Genomic DNA, 16,557 nt, shown 5'->3' on the forward strand with positions numbered 1-16,557 from the left:
CTTCCTGCAGAATGAGCTCATTCTTCATGGGCTCATTGCTGCTCTGCATGTCTGCTGTCCTTCTGCTGTGGGAGGGATGAGGGGACATTTTAAAAGCTCCTGATGTATACATTCTATAAAACTACAGCGTAGATAGTGCAAATACTTTTTTTTTCCTTCTGTACAGAATTGACATCAGCTTTGAGTTTTTATGACCTAGGAGATATCTTTTATACATTACAGATGTCATGCTAATCATGTTAGCTCAAGGAAATAAGAACAAAATTTTGACATGTTGATTCATATTGTTATGAGCAAGATGTTCTATGAGAGACAAAGAAATCATGGCACATCTTCCCTTTAGAGGAACTTTCTAAGAGTTGTGTTTCATAGAATGGTCGGATGAAAGTTATGCCTTTTATGCAGTAGGCAAGAAAACCTTAAGTTCAGGAGAATTGTGTTTAATTTTTTAATGTTTATTTATTTATTTTTGTCTGCGATGGGTCTTAGTTGTTGCATGTGGGGTTGGCATATGAGCATCTCCAGTTGTTGCCAGTGGGCTTAGTGGCCCAGAGGCAGGTGGGATCTTAGTTCTCCAACCAGGAATTGAACCCACGTCCCCTGCATTGGAAGGTGGATTCCTAACCACTGGACCACCAGGGAAGGCCCCCACTGTTTCAGTTTTAATTCTGCCTGCTGCAGGACCTTGGTAAAATCTGGGCCATATTTTATTCACAAAGAAAATTCAGAGTATTTGGGCTAGAGTATATGAGATGTCCCCTCCAGCTTTAAAATGAGCCGTTTCTCTCTTAAGTACAGAATGACGTGGGGTAGGCACAGAAGGGCCATGAGCCGCTAAGTTGCTTTGCTGAGCTGTAGAAAACAGACGCAAGGCTGTGGCCACTTTCTTTAGTTAGGTGCAGAGATAAAACCGAAGACTGCCATAGATGACCCTGTATCTCTTTTTTAGTAGAAATATTTGCAGCAAACCCCACCAAGCTTGTGAGTTTACCTTTCCCGTTGCCATGCTGATAGTTGAGATGAAAACTTTAAAAATGCTTAATTTCTGAAATTCATCCTTCAGTATGGGCTTGGGATAGACAAGCTATGACCACATTTTTTAAAGTGTTTCTCCCCCTTCCCCTCAGAATTGCACTTTTCTTTTTTCACTGCAATTTCCTGAATCTGAAGCCCGCTAACCAGACTCTTAAGCATCTGTCAGCATTTCTCGTACTGAGTTTTAAACATCTGAGGAAGTGTTATGATGGGAGTCCTTGAACCTGCGGGTTAGTTCATCCTCTGACCTTCACTGTTATTTCTTCATGGAGAGAACAGTCATCGTTCCTTCGTGACTGGTCTGCTCACTTCCAAAGCCACTTTTACTATCAAGATCCTAAGAGAAGACAGTTGAAATGGAGGATTACTCCCTAAAAAGTCCTATGAAAAAATAACAAATATGCGTTTAATGAATAGTTAGAAGAGAAAATGTCTTTATTTGGGGACTAGATAGTATACAGCTTATTAGATGAACATCCTCTCTGACCATCTGCGAGTTATTCTACCAGTATCCATAGATAAACATTCTACATACTCCCCTTACTCATGAAATTGCCTTCTATGACTGCCTTTTCAGTGCAAAACTGTATATTTTTTTTCTAAAGTATTTTCAGGACTATTTCTGAATTGGATATAAATGCTGGAAATAAAAAAAATACTACATGATTTAGAAAGAAAATAATAAATGCTCATGAAGATTAAGTGTTTTAATATTTTTAAAGTAAAAAGTTTTAAATTTCAGATTAAAAAAAAAGAGTTAGCCCTAGGTAACTATTTAGAGTTTTCCCAATAAACCCAATAGAATAAACTTCATTTTAAATAATATTGAATGGTATTGTTCCTTGTTCTTTAAAAGGTGGAAAAATAGATATAGATTAAGGATTGTGAAAGACAGTAAGAATTGTTTACCTCTTAATTTCTGTTTATCTTTTTATCTTTATCCGTATGCAGGGTGGTTCAAAACCCCGTCCTAAAATCATTACTTAGATGTTTTATAGTCGCCATGTTGACTTGGGGTCTGAAATTCTCAGTGAGGTAATCTGTTGATGATACAGATGGGTCTTGAATTTGCAAAGAATCATTCTGCTTTTGAAAAGATGAATAGCTGTATGATTAACAGGGATTCAGATGTCATAGTTTTTTAACATGTGTCAGTGCATAATATACAGTAAGAGATCTCATTCATTCTCCTTGGTCTTAATCATATGACTGCATCGTCGCATTGCCTGTTAAAAAGAAAAGAAAATTAGTTCCATGATTCAGGAAAGAAATCCTTAGTATCTTTTGTCCTCATTTCCATACGAAGTCAATCCTGTTTCATTTTTCTGAGTTCTGGAGGGTCAAGTGCCCAAGAATAAGAATTAACTGTAAACACACACACACGCGTGCGTGCAATATGGGGCAAGGACAGCTTCTGACTAGCTCAGCCCCATTTAATCATTGCACCCAGACCTGCGCCAGACCATACCTCCTCCTCTTCTCTTCACCTGTGTCCCTCGTGGCTGAAGCATCTCTCCCATGTGGGTCATCAGCCCTGGGAAGGCAAGAATGCAGAAGAGAAGAGAGGGGAAACCATGTGTTCAGTAGAAAGCACGTGTGCGAGCAAATGAAGAAAACCCAGGCAGCTGCCACGGGCTGGAAAGTGGTAGAAACAGTGCCTGGTGTGAGCGCAGCAGGGCCGCCACCGAGACACTGCTCCTTTATACTTGGGCCGTCTGTTCCTTTCAGTTGAATTGCCTTTTGTGATAATGACCTTCTAAGTGTTGAATTGCTAATCTGCAGTGGCCTGACTTGTTCTTGTAATTAATCTTTGTTTTCAGCTGATTCTACAGGAACGCACTCCCTGTACACGACATACAAAGACTACGAGCTCATGTTCCACGTGTGCACCATGCTCCCCCACACGCCGAACAACAGGCAGCAGGTACAGCCTCCCCGCCACTTCCACAGCACGTGCCAACCCACGGGCAGCTCTTTGATGGTATTAGTGTATTCAGAGTTTGCAAAGAATTGCTGGGGTTTTTTTTTTCCTTAAATGGCATTAATAATCTTTGACTCTTATCATTGGGAAGCATTTGGGCTTTAAAGTGATTATTACTGCACAAGTTTCATTGCACTTTTTTCTTACAAAACTTAAATACTCTCCCACACTCACCTGAATTGCTTGCCAAGCAAAACTTTAATGGGAACCAGTGTCAACCTTATTAATTACAGATCGCAAAGAAAGTTGGCAGATGTAACCTGAGCTTTGATTTCTGCATGTGGGTAGATAAGAAGAAAGTATGTTATAACTCACTTGTGGCATTCTTTAATTTTAGGAGTTTGATTATATTTGGGGGCAAACCCAGAGTTAAAGCAAAGTTTGTTTTCATGTTTAAGAAAACTGTGTTTTCCTGATGTCACTTAACTGCAATCCTTTGCTCTAAATTAAAGCACCAAAGACTACATAGTAGCTGTTCAGTAAGTATCTGTCAAATGAATGAAACTTAATTGTTGCAGAGAACTGGCCTTTTTTTTTTTTTATGTGTTTTCTGAGTGCTCATGAAATTCCATGAAGGTTGTCAAAGGATGCTTCTTTCCGAAGAGGCTACTTGTCCTGTCCCCAGGCGGCAAGAACCACCTTAGATCTCACAGACAGGAAGAGAAGGAGGTCCCCAGCCCCCAGCCTCGTTTGTCCTGTTCGGGGCTGCAGCTCCTCTGTTTATTCATCTTCTTGGAGTAATTGCTAGATGGGTTTTTTCTTCCTAACACTTGACCTCAGCCCCTTGTCCATCTTGTATATTCTACAGGGTTTTCTAGTAATCCGAGCTCTGCCCACTACCTTCAGAGGATCTATCTTTTGATCACATGTCTATGTTTTTTATGAGATGGAGATACAATCCCTAGATCACGTGTATGAATTTGTATACATATATTGTAAACTAAGGGATTTCCAGCTCTTAAAACATTTATTTGGAATAATGCCATGTGGACTCACTAGATATTCAGTTCAGTTCAGTTCAGTCGCTCAGTCATGTCCGACTCTTTGCGACCCCATGAATTGCAGCACGCCAGGCCTCCCTGTCCATCACCAACTCCCGGAGTTCACTCAAACTCAAGTCCATCAAGTCGGTGATGCCATCCAGCCATCTCATCCTCTGTCGTCCCCTTCTCCTCTTGCCCCCAATCCCTCCCAGCATCAGGGTCTTTTCCAATGAGTCAACTCTTCGCATGAGGTGGCCAAAGTACTGGAGTTTCAGCTTCAGCATCATTCCTTCCAAAGAACACCCAGGGCTGATCTCCTTTAGAATGGACTAGTTGGATCTCCTTGCAGTCCATGGGACTCTTATTAAGAAGCTCAGTTTAGACCATGCAGTTGTCCTGCAGATACTTAACGAATCATCCAGTAATTAAATTCGAGGTGAGTTGCTGCTCAGAAATCTCGTAGGGCTTAACTCAAACCCAGAGAACTTGCCAACACATTAGTAGAAATAGAACGTGTGCCTTTGGACCCCACTTATGGAGCGTTTGAACCCCAGGGTCCTGCCAGCTCCCCAATTACCTGAGACACTTAAAAAAAATTATTTATCTACTTGGCTGTGTCAGTTCCTACTTCCAGCACCCTCGACCTTCTGTTGCGCACTGGCTCTCTAGCTGCAGCGTGCAGGCTCAGCAGTTACGGCCTGCGGGCTTAGTTGCCCCGTTGCATGTGGGATCTTAGTTCCCGGATTGAGGATCCAGCCCCCATCCCTGCATTAACCATGGGACCGCCGGGGAAGCCCCTGGTGGACTCCAAACTGAATCCACTCCATTGTTTCTCAGGTGGCAGCCTCTGGAATTCCAAAGCTCATTTCACTTTGCTTTTATCAGAGCTCAATACTAGATTCCTCTACCCCCTTTTTATTGAACTGTAATTAAAATGGTGGTTTTTTGAGTTCTTTATACCTGACTTTCTTTCACTGAAACTATCCCTGAAAGGTCCTACACACAAAAATGTGGATGGAATACATGAATGCTTTCAGTTTCCCAAATGGGAGATTTAAAAAAAATAATCCCTTACATTGAGACAGTACATCACACACTGTATAGCCTAAAGACTTATTTGGTTCCATTTTCATTTATCTTTTTTAACTTGAGTGAGAATCCATGGCATTGAATACGTTATGCTGATAGATTAGAGTTAGAGAATTGTTAAAAAAAAAAAGTTTTGCTTTTTTCAGTTGCTTTTATATATATGGAATATGTATGATCTTATATGTGGTTCATTGGGAAATTTACGTATTCAACATAGGTAATCACGTAAAAAGGATGAGAATGTAGGGTGTGGGATAAAAATCATTGGACTTGCATTCTGAACTTAACCGTGGCCAGTTACTTGCCTTGTGGCCTTGGCAAAGATTCTTAGTCTCTCAAGAAATGTGATAACTATATAATGAGGATGGAGAAGGAAATGGCAACCCACTCCAGTACTCTTGCCTGGAGAATCCTGTGGACGGAGGAGCCTGATGGGCTGCTGTCCATAGGGTCACACACAGTCAAACACGACTGAAGCGACTTAGCCGCAGCAGCAGTGTATAATGAGGATGTGGTCTAGGTAGCCAGTCGTGGGTGCTTGGAACCTTGTGCCGAGAAGGAAGGAGTCCGTACCCGGGCTCAAATAGACAGGATGCGGTATGTTTGTGATACCTTCCAAAGGTCTGGACCTGAGGAGATTTGACGCACATGAGTATATCTGGACAAAATGATACATAACATCTTCCTCTTGGTGTTAGAATTCTGTGATTCTAGGGCTTTCTTTGAGGCTTCCTCCTTCTAGGTTGGATAAAATCTTCAACAGAAAAATACAGTCGTTAAGAGCAGGAATTCTAGAACCACATTTCCTAGCTACTATCTTTGTGACCTTGGGTCACAAAAAAAATTTTTCTATGCTTTATTTTCCTTTATTGCTGAAGACAGAGACTTTTACCTCTTCTCTTTTCCCGAGTATTGTATGCATACAGAGACGTGCCCGGAATGCAGAGAGCAGTCAGTTACCATTTGTGAATGAATTAATGGACGTTTCTTAGTTGACAGAATCAGAGGAGTTAATGTGTATAAAGCACTTAAAGTAGTGCCTGGCACAGAGTGTGCTCAATAAATTTGGGGGGTTATTACAATTTATAACTTATGAGATATAGAGGACAAGTATTGTAGATGACTTAATTTGCATTTCATCATCCTGTTCCCAATCCTAAAGATTTATTAGGAAAGGCTAACGCCTGAATAGCTAAGAAAATAAGGGACTAATTTATCAACAATTTCAGAAAACTATTTTAACTTTGATACTTAATATTTTGCTAATTGTGAGTTGTCATCAGAATATTCTGGTCATAGATCAGTGATGGCTCTTCGAAGTCTTGGAACATCGACTTTTCAGCTTTCTTGTGGGTTGTGCTGCTTTGCCAAATCCTCACCCACCCACCCTGTGCCCATGGATTGTGTTAATACCAAGGGCGTAAGTGTCTGAAATGACCATCTGGGCTCATGACTGCTCTTTGAGGCCACAGCTTAGCACAGTTAACTGTACATGAATTGTGCCTCTGACATCAGCCTCATTAACACCATGATATCTGTGACTGTTTAACTGGTCCAGACGCGTCCACATCACATAGAATTTCTTGTGTTTGTTCTTATAATAAATCAAGCTGAAAGCTTATTCCAAAATGTAGTAAAAAGTACGTAGAGAGTTCACCACAGTTGCAGAAGAGTTCAATCTTTGGAGTGTCTGACTCTTACAAAGAAAACCTCGTCAGACCTGGGGAGTGATGAGGAAGCCCGTTCCTGAATGTTTTCCCTCTTCAGTGAAGTCCCCCAGGTCTGTTTGGCAGGCAGTCCGCTTTTCCCAGGGCTGTTTCCCCTGGGTGCTTGTTCCTCTCCCACTTGTCCTGTAGACAAACCATAGTTAAGCTATCCTGGGGTGTTATCAGTGGAAAGATCCCCACAGGTTAGCTTCAAACATCACGTTGGCAGAGAAACCTTTTTCTTCAAGCTAAGTGTATAAAACAGATAAAGGTAGCATGGTCCTGGCACAGAGTAAACCTCCTTTAAAAAAAAAAAAAATGCTTTCATGTTAGAACTGCTCTGTTTGCAAGGGGTATCTGAGATCCATGGAGGTCCCTAAGGAAAAAGACTGAACCCCTGGGTTTCTGAGATTCCATCTGAAGAATCCTGGTCTTTTTCCAGGGATGGGCTTGACATGTACAGCAGTAATAGTGACAGAGCTTCTTAGGCTGGAACCCTTCACCATGTGACTTAGGCAAGTGGCCAGCCCTGCCTCAGAAGGCGTGTGTACGTACTTCTCAGTCCCTCGTTGGTATTGCTGAGGAACTGAAGTGAAAGTCTTAGTCGCTCCGTCATGTCCTGCTCTTTTGTGACCCCACGGTCTATAGCCCGCCAGGCTCCTCTGTCCATGGAATTCTCCAGGCAAGAATGCTGGAGTGAGTTGCCATTTCCTCCTCCAGGGATCTTCCCAACCCAGGGATTGAACCTAGGTCTCCTGCATTGCAGGCAGATTTCTTTACTGTCTGAGCCACCAGGGAAGCTGAGGAACCATTCAGCTTCATTAAGTTCTTCATTAAGTTCCACTGCATTAAGTTCTATACAAGCAGGTCCTGACTGCTGTTGGATTCACCTATAAATAGGCATCTAGACTATTTTGGAAGCATAAGGTGCTTATTCAGCTTTTCATGATTAGCTCTATTCCCAGGCCAGAAAAGGGGATATATACTTATACAGTAAGAATTATTGCTTTTTGAGTAGGCTGGCACTACTCATTTTCAGAAGAGAAATACTTGTATCTTCATAATCCTTTCTTATCTTCACTTTGTTATTAAATCATTAAACATCCACATTCATGGTTTGTTTCTCCATTTCCAAAATATTCAGCTTTGCTGAACTGGTTTGTACATTTATTCTTGTCGTTGGTAAAATATTGTATGTAATATTTTTACATTCGTTATATGGTGAATCAGCAAATGCATCTTTGGAGTGGCGATTAAATTTGGTATCTTCTTGCTGATCTGAGATCAGAGTGGTTAATTGTGGTCACTTTTTTATGGAAGTGAAGAGGCAAGGTTTTCCTTCTCTAAGTATAGATCCTCTGTATTTATGTGGTAACTTGTGTGGGTTTTCCCTCTCTTTCTTATTACTCAGACTACTATTTCGTGTTCACTTTTTCCATTTCATTATACAGGAAGCTCTATAGATGTCTCTTAAAAACGACAGTGAAATTCTACCCACTGGTGTATGCATTTCTGAGTATAGAGTATATGGGCGAGGGCAGTGTGTTGTTTGCATGCATGTGTATCGTGTGTGTTCTGTGTGCATTGTGCAAAATTAGGGGAGTCTCTGAAGGAGGGGAAGCTAGCCTTGCAGGTAAAGAGCAGACACTTCTAAAAAAAAAAAATTGGTGGCACTGGGTCTGCGTTGCAGCATGAGGAATCTTCAGTTTCATTACAGCATGTGGGATCTCTAGTTGCAGCATGTGGGATCTAGTTTACGACTAGGGGTTGAAACGTCCCCCTACCCGAAACTGCACTGGAAATGCGGAGTCTTAGCCACTGGACTGCCAGGGAAGTCCAAGGGCAGACACTTTCTAAGCAAAGTTAGCAGACACAAGGTGCCTACTGCAGTGACTAGCAACAGGCGGCTCTCTAGAAGGGGGTTGTGACCAGACTGTCTGATCAGTCTGGAAGGATCAGGCCAGATCAGTCTTTATCAGCCCTGCTCATCCTGCCAGACTTTCCGATGACACCTGAAGGACTGAGATCCAGAATTTATGATTATTCTTTTGAACAGGAACACATTTCATATTTTGCTCACTTCTGCACTCATCTCTTTGAATTTCAGAACTTGTGATTGTTAAACAATGCAGTTTTCTCTTTGAAATCATGCTCATTTTCACCTGTTTGCTTTTTAAGACAAGAAACTCTATCTGGAGATCTGCCTTCTCCAGTTTCAAATTAAGCTTTCACATCACTGACATTTAGAGGCGTTTTCTGAACCACATCTCACCTACTTTCTTATGTATGTGTAGCCTCTTCTCCCCTTTCTTCCAAAATTATGTGTAACGTGTTTTGTTTTGTTTTCCTATCTTGCTAGGCTTTTTAAAAAAGAATGTAACAAATGAACCTATTTGCATAGAGGCTAGTAGATCTAACCAGGTTCAACTTTATGCCATTTTTGATGTGTACGAGACTGCCTGGAGATTGTTTTCACTTGCTTCTGGTTGTTGCACCAAGTTAAAACTGGACCTGTGAAACTCTGAAATTTGTTTAAGGAATTGAAAATTTAAACCCACATGTTGCTATTTCTGTAGCATCTGTGTGCTTTTCCGTCATGGAATTGGGTGAAGAATCACATTTTCACTTCCCTTGTCATAACAAGAGCTTATTCCTGTCTCACAGCTTGAATCCAGTGTTGGGAATTTAGCAGAACCGACTATGTAAATCTAATATAATATTTATTAACTCACTCTTTCAGTTGAAGACACTGAGTTGGCAGTCTTGGTGCCGAGCAAGTGTTAGGAGCTTCTTACGTCTAGAAGGGCCTAGAAGACGTCATCATTCCTTAATTCCTGAAATAGTACCAGGGACCTCTAGTGAATAGCAACCTGCCTTCCTGTGTGGACCACTGTGGTCTATGTAGGCTGCCACGCCCTTTCCCTTTCACTTCTGGAGTCCATTCTACAGAGTTTCATTGACCAGTTACAACAGGATATAACTAACTACAAAAGAGAACCCTTACCTTTATATAAGAAGCCCAAGAATTGCTTAGGTTATTTAATGTCCGACATTGAGTAATGTTTCTGAGAATTTGCCAGATGTATTACTTTAGTCTCTGAAGAGACTCAAGTATCCTGTTAATGGGCCAGGTGTTCATTTTCTTGGGCTGTTCTCTACAAAGAGCTTGAGATGTTATTTTCCTCTTCTTAATGAATCTGCATGTTTCCCACCCCCACTTTTTCTACAGAATACATTCTGTGATCATGGTTAAATTAACCAGAATTTTAAAAATATTTCTAGCCCGTTTTACAAAGCAAAAGAATACATTTTTAGTGGTAACAAATCCACCTACCATTGCAGGAGATGTAAGAGGTCAGGGTTCCATCCCTGGGTCGGGAAGATCCCCTGGAGGAGGACATGGCAACCTACTCCAGTATTCTTAGGAGAATCCCATGGACAGAGGAGCCTGGCGGGCTACAGTCCATGGGGTCATAAAGAGTCAGGCACGACTCTAAGCGTCTGAGCGCAGCCCATTTTACAAAGCAAAAGAATATGTTTAAAAAGAGATAAAAGCAGACCGGCATGTTATCAAAATAAGTACCCTTAAATTTTCCTTTAACTTGGGCTTTAAATATTGCGCTTCCCGAAGTGAAGTGTGGGATCAGACCCAACATCTTCCTTCAGGAGGGAGAGAAATGGGTAGGAATAGCTACCTACACTTCACTGAGTAATGCGCCAGACCACCCTGCAAGATTGGCCAGGAGGGTGGTCACTGGGGAAGAGGGGCCCAGAGTCCCCTGTGTGCCTTGGCCACCATGAGCCCTGTCTTCTCACCAGTCTGAGAATTCCTGTGTTTCGAGTAAAGTACAGCATAAGCCACTGTATCTGCGCTCAGCAAATACACTGAAGACATTGTGAGATATTTTTGTTTATTTTTTTAAACTTTTGATTTGTTCCTGAATTTTCTTGTCCTATTACAGTACATGTAAATCATATGTTTCAGTTTATTGGGGATATGAAGGAAGACTATCTTAGCCTTGTACCATTTTCAGCTTGTCGTGGTGTTTGTTTTGTTTTATTAATTTAAAAAGTTTTAAAATATTTCTTTATCTGCTTGCTTATTTGGCTACTTCGGGTCTTAGCTGTGGCTCGAGGATTCGTTGTCGCAGCATGAGGCTTCATCATGGCATCTTTCGGGATCTCTCGTCGGGGTGCTTGAACTCTCTCTAGCTGTGGCACGAGGAATTAGTTGCTCTGCGGCATCATGTGGGGTCTTAGTTCCCCAACCAGGGGTGAAACCCATGTCCCCCGCACTGCAAGGCGGATTCTTAACCAATGGACCACCGCAGAAGTCCTCGTTTTATTTATTGTATTTTATTTCTTTGGCTGCACCACTTAGCATGTGGGAATCTTAATTCCGCGACCAGGGATGGAACCCGAGCCCCCTGCAGTGGAAACGCAGAGTCCTAACCACTGGACTGCCAGGGCGTCCCATGGTGCTTGTTTTAGATATATGTCCCTGCCTTCTTTTCTTTTCTTTCCATGAAATGTTTACTGTAGCTAACATCTGTGTCCACGAATGAATGGGTAAATAACACAGTGAATATATGACTAGTTTGCTACTGATTTTTTTACATGTTTCTGAAGTGGCACCTCATACTTAAATATCCAACAAACATTTTTGAAACAACAGATGGCTCATTAATGGATATTAATATATCTTTCAAAACTTCACTTGGGCAGTAAAACAATTTTCGTGTGTTTATAACTTTAACCATGGGGATTTAAATAGGAATTTTCCAGCATATGAATCAGCAATTTAACTGGCAAGCAGTGAATTCTGGAAGAATGGACATTTCGTTCCCACTTTTCCAGGCCTTTTATCATGCTAAATCACAAGTCAGGGGCCTGACAATGAAATCCTTTTTGTATATGGGTTTAAAAGGTTTTAAAAGTCGAACTTAATGCTCTTTACACTGAAGTATGTTCTGTAGGTGCCACATAAATTTGAACACAAGCTTGTTGCCTTTGTTATTGCTCGTAAAGAGAGATTTACTACCTGAGATTACCCTGTTCCTGCAGTGACATCACTGACTCCTGTAAAGATTACTGTCTCTATGAAAGCCGAGGATCACAGACTCTGAGCACAGATCCCAGTGGCTTTAGGTGCATCAGCTTATGGGGTGTATGGGTTTATCAGCATGGATTCAGAGGTGTTCAGTGTTTTATTGTGCAGTGTTGTGTGGCTGTGATTGTGTATTTGTATCATTTGTTTATTCATATTGGGTAGGGGGTGTCTGCTGTGTCCTGGGCAGGCCGTTAGAACCCAGGAGACCAGAACTCAGTCAGACACGTCTCCTGCCCTCCTGATGATTATGACCTGACACAGGAGAAGGAAGCCAAGACTTAAAGAGGACAAGACAGCCAGTGTTGTTGCCTTGAGCTTGGAGTGTGGCTGCAGGGCATGCACAGTGTTGCCAAGAACATTTTTCCTGGTGTTGTGGTAGCTCAGACCTGAGTGGTCTAGGAGAGACTTGGGGTGAAGGGAGTGTTCTTGGCAGAAGGAACATCTCAAGTGAAAACATTCAGTGTTACCACTATGGGGTTCTGTCTCTTCTGCATTTGTCATTTATTGGGCTTTCCAGCTCTTAATCTGGTGGATTCTGTGTTTCCAACATACATTTTAAAAAGGCCAGATTTCAGTTAATTAGTTTGAAAATATTAGCCACCAAAATAACAGCCTCCTGTACTGTTTTTAAATTTGTATATATGCATTTATGGCTGAGCAGGGTCTGTGCTGCTGCACGGCTTTTCTCTAGTTATGCTGAGCGGGCTCTGCTCTCTAGTTGCAGTACACGGGCTTCTCATCGTGAGGGCTTCTCTTGTGCAGCATGGGCTCTTGGGCCACGCGCTTCTGCAGTTGCAGCACGTGGGCTCAGTAGCTGTGGCTCCCGAGCTCTAGAGTACAGGCTCAATAACTGTGGCATGTGGGCTTAGTTGTCGCACAGCATGTGGGATCCTCCTGGATCAGAGATTGAACCTGTGTCTCCTGCACTGGCAGGCAGATTCTCTGCCATGGAGCCACCAAGGAAGCCCCCAGCCTTCTGTATTTTTGTCGCAGAAATGCACGTGTCTGTGGACGCACGGACGGAACGAAGCCCCTGATGCACTAAGTGAGGACTTGGAACTGCTGTGCCTTCGCTTGGATGCCATGCCATCTCCTGCCTTTGCGTTGGAGAGCTTAACCTACAAATCTCCTTAGAGCGATCTTAGCTCTAATGGGCTATTATTTCAGGGTTAAAAAAAAATGATACAGATTAAAAGGAGGGAGAATGACATTTTAAAGTTACATTTTAAAGTAAAAGATGAACTTAAGTATTGAGGCTTTTCTCTTCGTCGGTCTTTTAGCGTGGCCACGTCAAGGAACCTGACCTTCCTAAGAACAGCTCTGCTTCTCTAAAACAAACTCCTTGAAATTGAAAGCTGAGTGCACTGTATATATTTACATATCTTGTTTTTACAGAAAACCTTGTCTGTAACTGTGTGTGTGTGTGTTCACTTCCCTGACCGCAGCTCCTGAGGAAAAGGCATATAGGAAATGACATCGTGACCATTGTCTTCCAAGAGCCTGGAGCACTTCCTTTTACTCCAAAAAGCATCCGGTCCCACTTTCAACACGTCTTCGTCATCGTCAAAGTGCATAATCCATGTACGGAAAACGTGTGCTACAGGTGAGTCGGCCGCCCCTGGCGCTCCGTGCTCCCAGAGTTGTTCCAACAGGTCCTCCTTTCCCAAAATATCTTTGTTTTCCAATTATTCTTTCTCAGCCCCTAATTATACTTTGATTTGTTTTTTCTCCCTAATTACATTTCCCATGGTCATCATTCAGGTACTTTCTGTAAGGAGTAATTGTCTTCTTCGCATTTTGAAACAGTGCAATTCCTAGCAGTTCATGAGTGTAGGTGACGCCTTTCCTCAGCATTCAGGACATCATCCAGCCCTGCCAGCGCCAGCGCTTGGTTGATGGCAGCCCCAGAGGTGGATGATGCGGCCACATCAGTGCTTCCCTGAAAGAAACATATGGTGATGGCCCAGTATCTCTTCTTGTCCAAGGTCTTGGAGACACTCACACTTGTGGGGCTCTCAAGACGGGCGTCTGATGCTTTGGTGCTCTCAAAAGGCCAGCCAGGTACCCAAGAATCCCAGGACAGGCTGGCAGGGCCTGCCTTTCCTCCACCCCTGCTCTTCTTCAGGCAGCAGCTGTCATGAGGCAACTGTCTAGTGGGGTGTTGTTGAAAGAGCGGTTCCCTGACCTGAGTGAGGTCCAGGTCTCCTGCCGTGTCTACAGCTTGGCTTATTTTTGTGTGTTAGTTGCTCAGTCGTGTGACCCCATGGACTGTATAGCCCACCAGGCTCCTCTGTCCACGGGAATCTCCAGGCAAGAATACTGGAGTGGGTTGCCATTTTCTTCTCCAGGGGATCTTCCCAACCCAGGGATTGAACCCAGGTCTCCTGCATTGCAGGCAGGTTCTTTGCCATCTGAGCCACCAAGGAAGTCCTTACTTTGGGGGCCCTTCAATTCCTTCTCTGAAAACTAAGGATAACAGTATTGACTTCAGTGTGTAGTTAAGAAGAATGAATGTTCAGAACGACTTTTATTTAAAAAAGTGATACTTGAAAAAAAAGACATCTAGCCTGTATAAAGGATATGTGCTTAGTTGCTCAGACATGTCCCATTCTTTGTGACCCCGTGGACTGTAGCCCGCCGGGCTCCTCTGTCCTTGGGGATTCTCTAGGCAAGAATACTGGAGTGGGAAGCCAGGCTCTCCTCTAGGGGATCTTCCCAACCCAGGGATTGAACCTATGTCTCCTGCACTGCAGATGGATTCTTTACCGTCTGAGCCACCAGGGACGATATGCCTAAATCCAATAACGTTAGTGCAAACACGCTCATTTGGCTTATTCTTCTGGGATCTCCCCCATGAATGGTAATTATGAAGAATCATCTTAAATGAACTTCCCTGATGGATTGGAAACATGAGCCTAGGGCGTTCTTGTATTTGGTGTTATTTTATCTGCTGCTATTTTTAGGTCAAATTGGGTATTTTTAATTACTTTCTATTTTTAGTTTATTCTTCTATCATGAGGTGGTTGATTAGCACAAAAAAAATCTTAAAAGATAAGTAATACCTTTTCATTTTTATTTCTTTAGAGCTTTCTGGGTTTAATGAGATTACTGGGGGGGATGCCTTTGATATAGATCTTGCTTATAAACAAAGCGGCTTGCATTATGTTTTCTGTGGTAAAAGACAGTGTATACAAATGGTTCAAAGACAGGCTCATTGCCTTTTGAGAAACCACATGTTATTGCTAAGTTATCATTTACTAATGAGGTTCAAGTGTAAAGCAGCAGAGTGCTTCAAGGTTTTAAAAGTGCCTCATAAACATTCATGGGCTTCCCATGTGGCTCAGTGGTAAAGAACCTGCCTGCCAATGCAGGAGACGTGGGTTCGATCCCTGGGTCGGGAAGATCCCCTGGAGGAGGAAATGGCAACCCACTCCAGTATTCTTGCCTGGAAAATCCCATGGACAGAGGAGCCTGGTGGGCTACAGTCCTTGGGGTCGCACAGAGTCGGACGTGACTGAGCGTGCACACACGTGACAGAGTTTGCTTGTCTGTCCCAAAGACAGGCAGTCCTTCCCTGTCCCTTCACACTAGCTGAGGCCCCGCCCAGACTGTCTTCTGGCTTATAGCTCATTTTCCCAGAAACAATTAACTCTGTTAAAGGGTGTGCAGGTTACAGCAAAGGTGGGAGATCCCTGGGGACTATGATCTATTTAGAGTCCCACCAGCTACATCCCAGAAGATTTCACACCTGTTTTCATTTCTTAACTCACTTCTTCCAGGATTTTCTACAGTGAAGAAAGTGAAGCATAGATGACTTCCTTTATTTATCTCGACACAGAAAATATCAGTCTGGGCAGATGTGGGATTGGTTCTCATTCTCGGTCTGCAGAAGCTACTCAGTAGTTGGGGAGTAGATATTGGAGGGTTCATTCATTCACTCACTCCAGCCTTTCATCTGCTAATTTATTAATTCACTCTTATTCCAAAACAGATTTGAGACAGTGAAAGCTTCTGTCTGATACAAGGGAGCATTATTGGTTTTGCCATATTAAAATGATTGCTGTCACTCTGTGTTTGAAATATCATAAAACTTCCGTTTCCATAAAATCTTCATTTACGCTTCCAAAATGTGATCAAGTGAGCATTTCCTTGAAAAAAAAGGGACATTCAAAAACGTTGGCTCTGTAGGGATGGTCCCTGTGCCCAGTAGCTCACCAGCAGGGCAGATCTCACTGTCAGCTGTTGGAGGGTCACTGCCTCTCAGTGGTGACTAGCCACGGAATCGAAAGAGCACCAACCTGGCTGCACATCCATCGCCCCTGCCTTAGCTCGCACAGTCACGGTGCAAACCAAAGAACTGGTAGTTGATACGGCAGACATTGATTTCTCACAGTTCTGGAGGCTGGAAGTCCAAGATCATGGTGTTGACAGGTTTGGTGCCCCCTGAGGCCTGTCTCTCGCCTTGAGGATGGGCATCTTCTTGCTGTGTGTTCACGTGGTCTCTGTTCTGTGTGTCTGCATCTCTGGTTACCTTTCTGTGTGTTCATGTTTCACTTTATAAGGACACTTGTTAGACTGGATTAGGGCCCACTTTCATTATTTCATTGACTTAACTATCTCTTCAAAGAAAAGACCCAGTCTCCAAACACAGCC

General features: G+C 42.8%; 1 protein-coding gene across 15 annotated transcripts in view; it reads left to right on the forward strand.

The window, feature by feature from the left end:
* SIPA1L2 (signal induced proliferation associated 1 like 2) overlaps window positions 1–16,557 on the forward strand; it is a 249,055-nt gene that overhangs the window by 163,341 nt on the left and 69,157 nt on the right. For all 15 annotated transcript variants that reach the window (XM_086381084.1, XM_086381087.1, XM_086381083.1 and 12 more), the window contains 2 exons: window positions 2,856–2,959; window positions 13,350–13,507. In XM_086381084.1, the coding sequence (XP_086237210.1) occupies window positions 2,856–2,959; window positions 13,350–13,507 (262 nt within the window). The remainder of the gene's footprint in view (window positions 1–2,855; window positions 2,960–13,349; window positions 13,508–16,557) is intronic.

The sequence above is a fragment of the Bos grunniens genome, chromosome 28 (assembly GCF_055505025.1).
Source record: "Bos grunniens cultivar Pamir isolate PY7600 chromosome 28, Bosgru_T2T1.0, whole genome shotgun sequence".
NCBI lineage: Eukaryota > Metazoa > Chordata > Mammalia > Artiodactyla > Bovidae > Bos > Bos grunniens.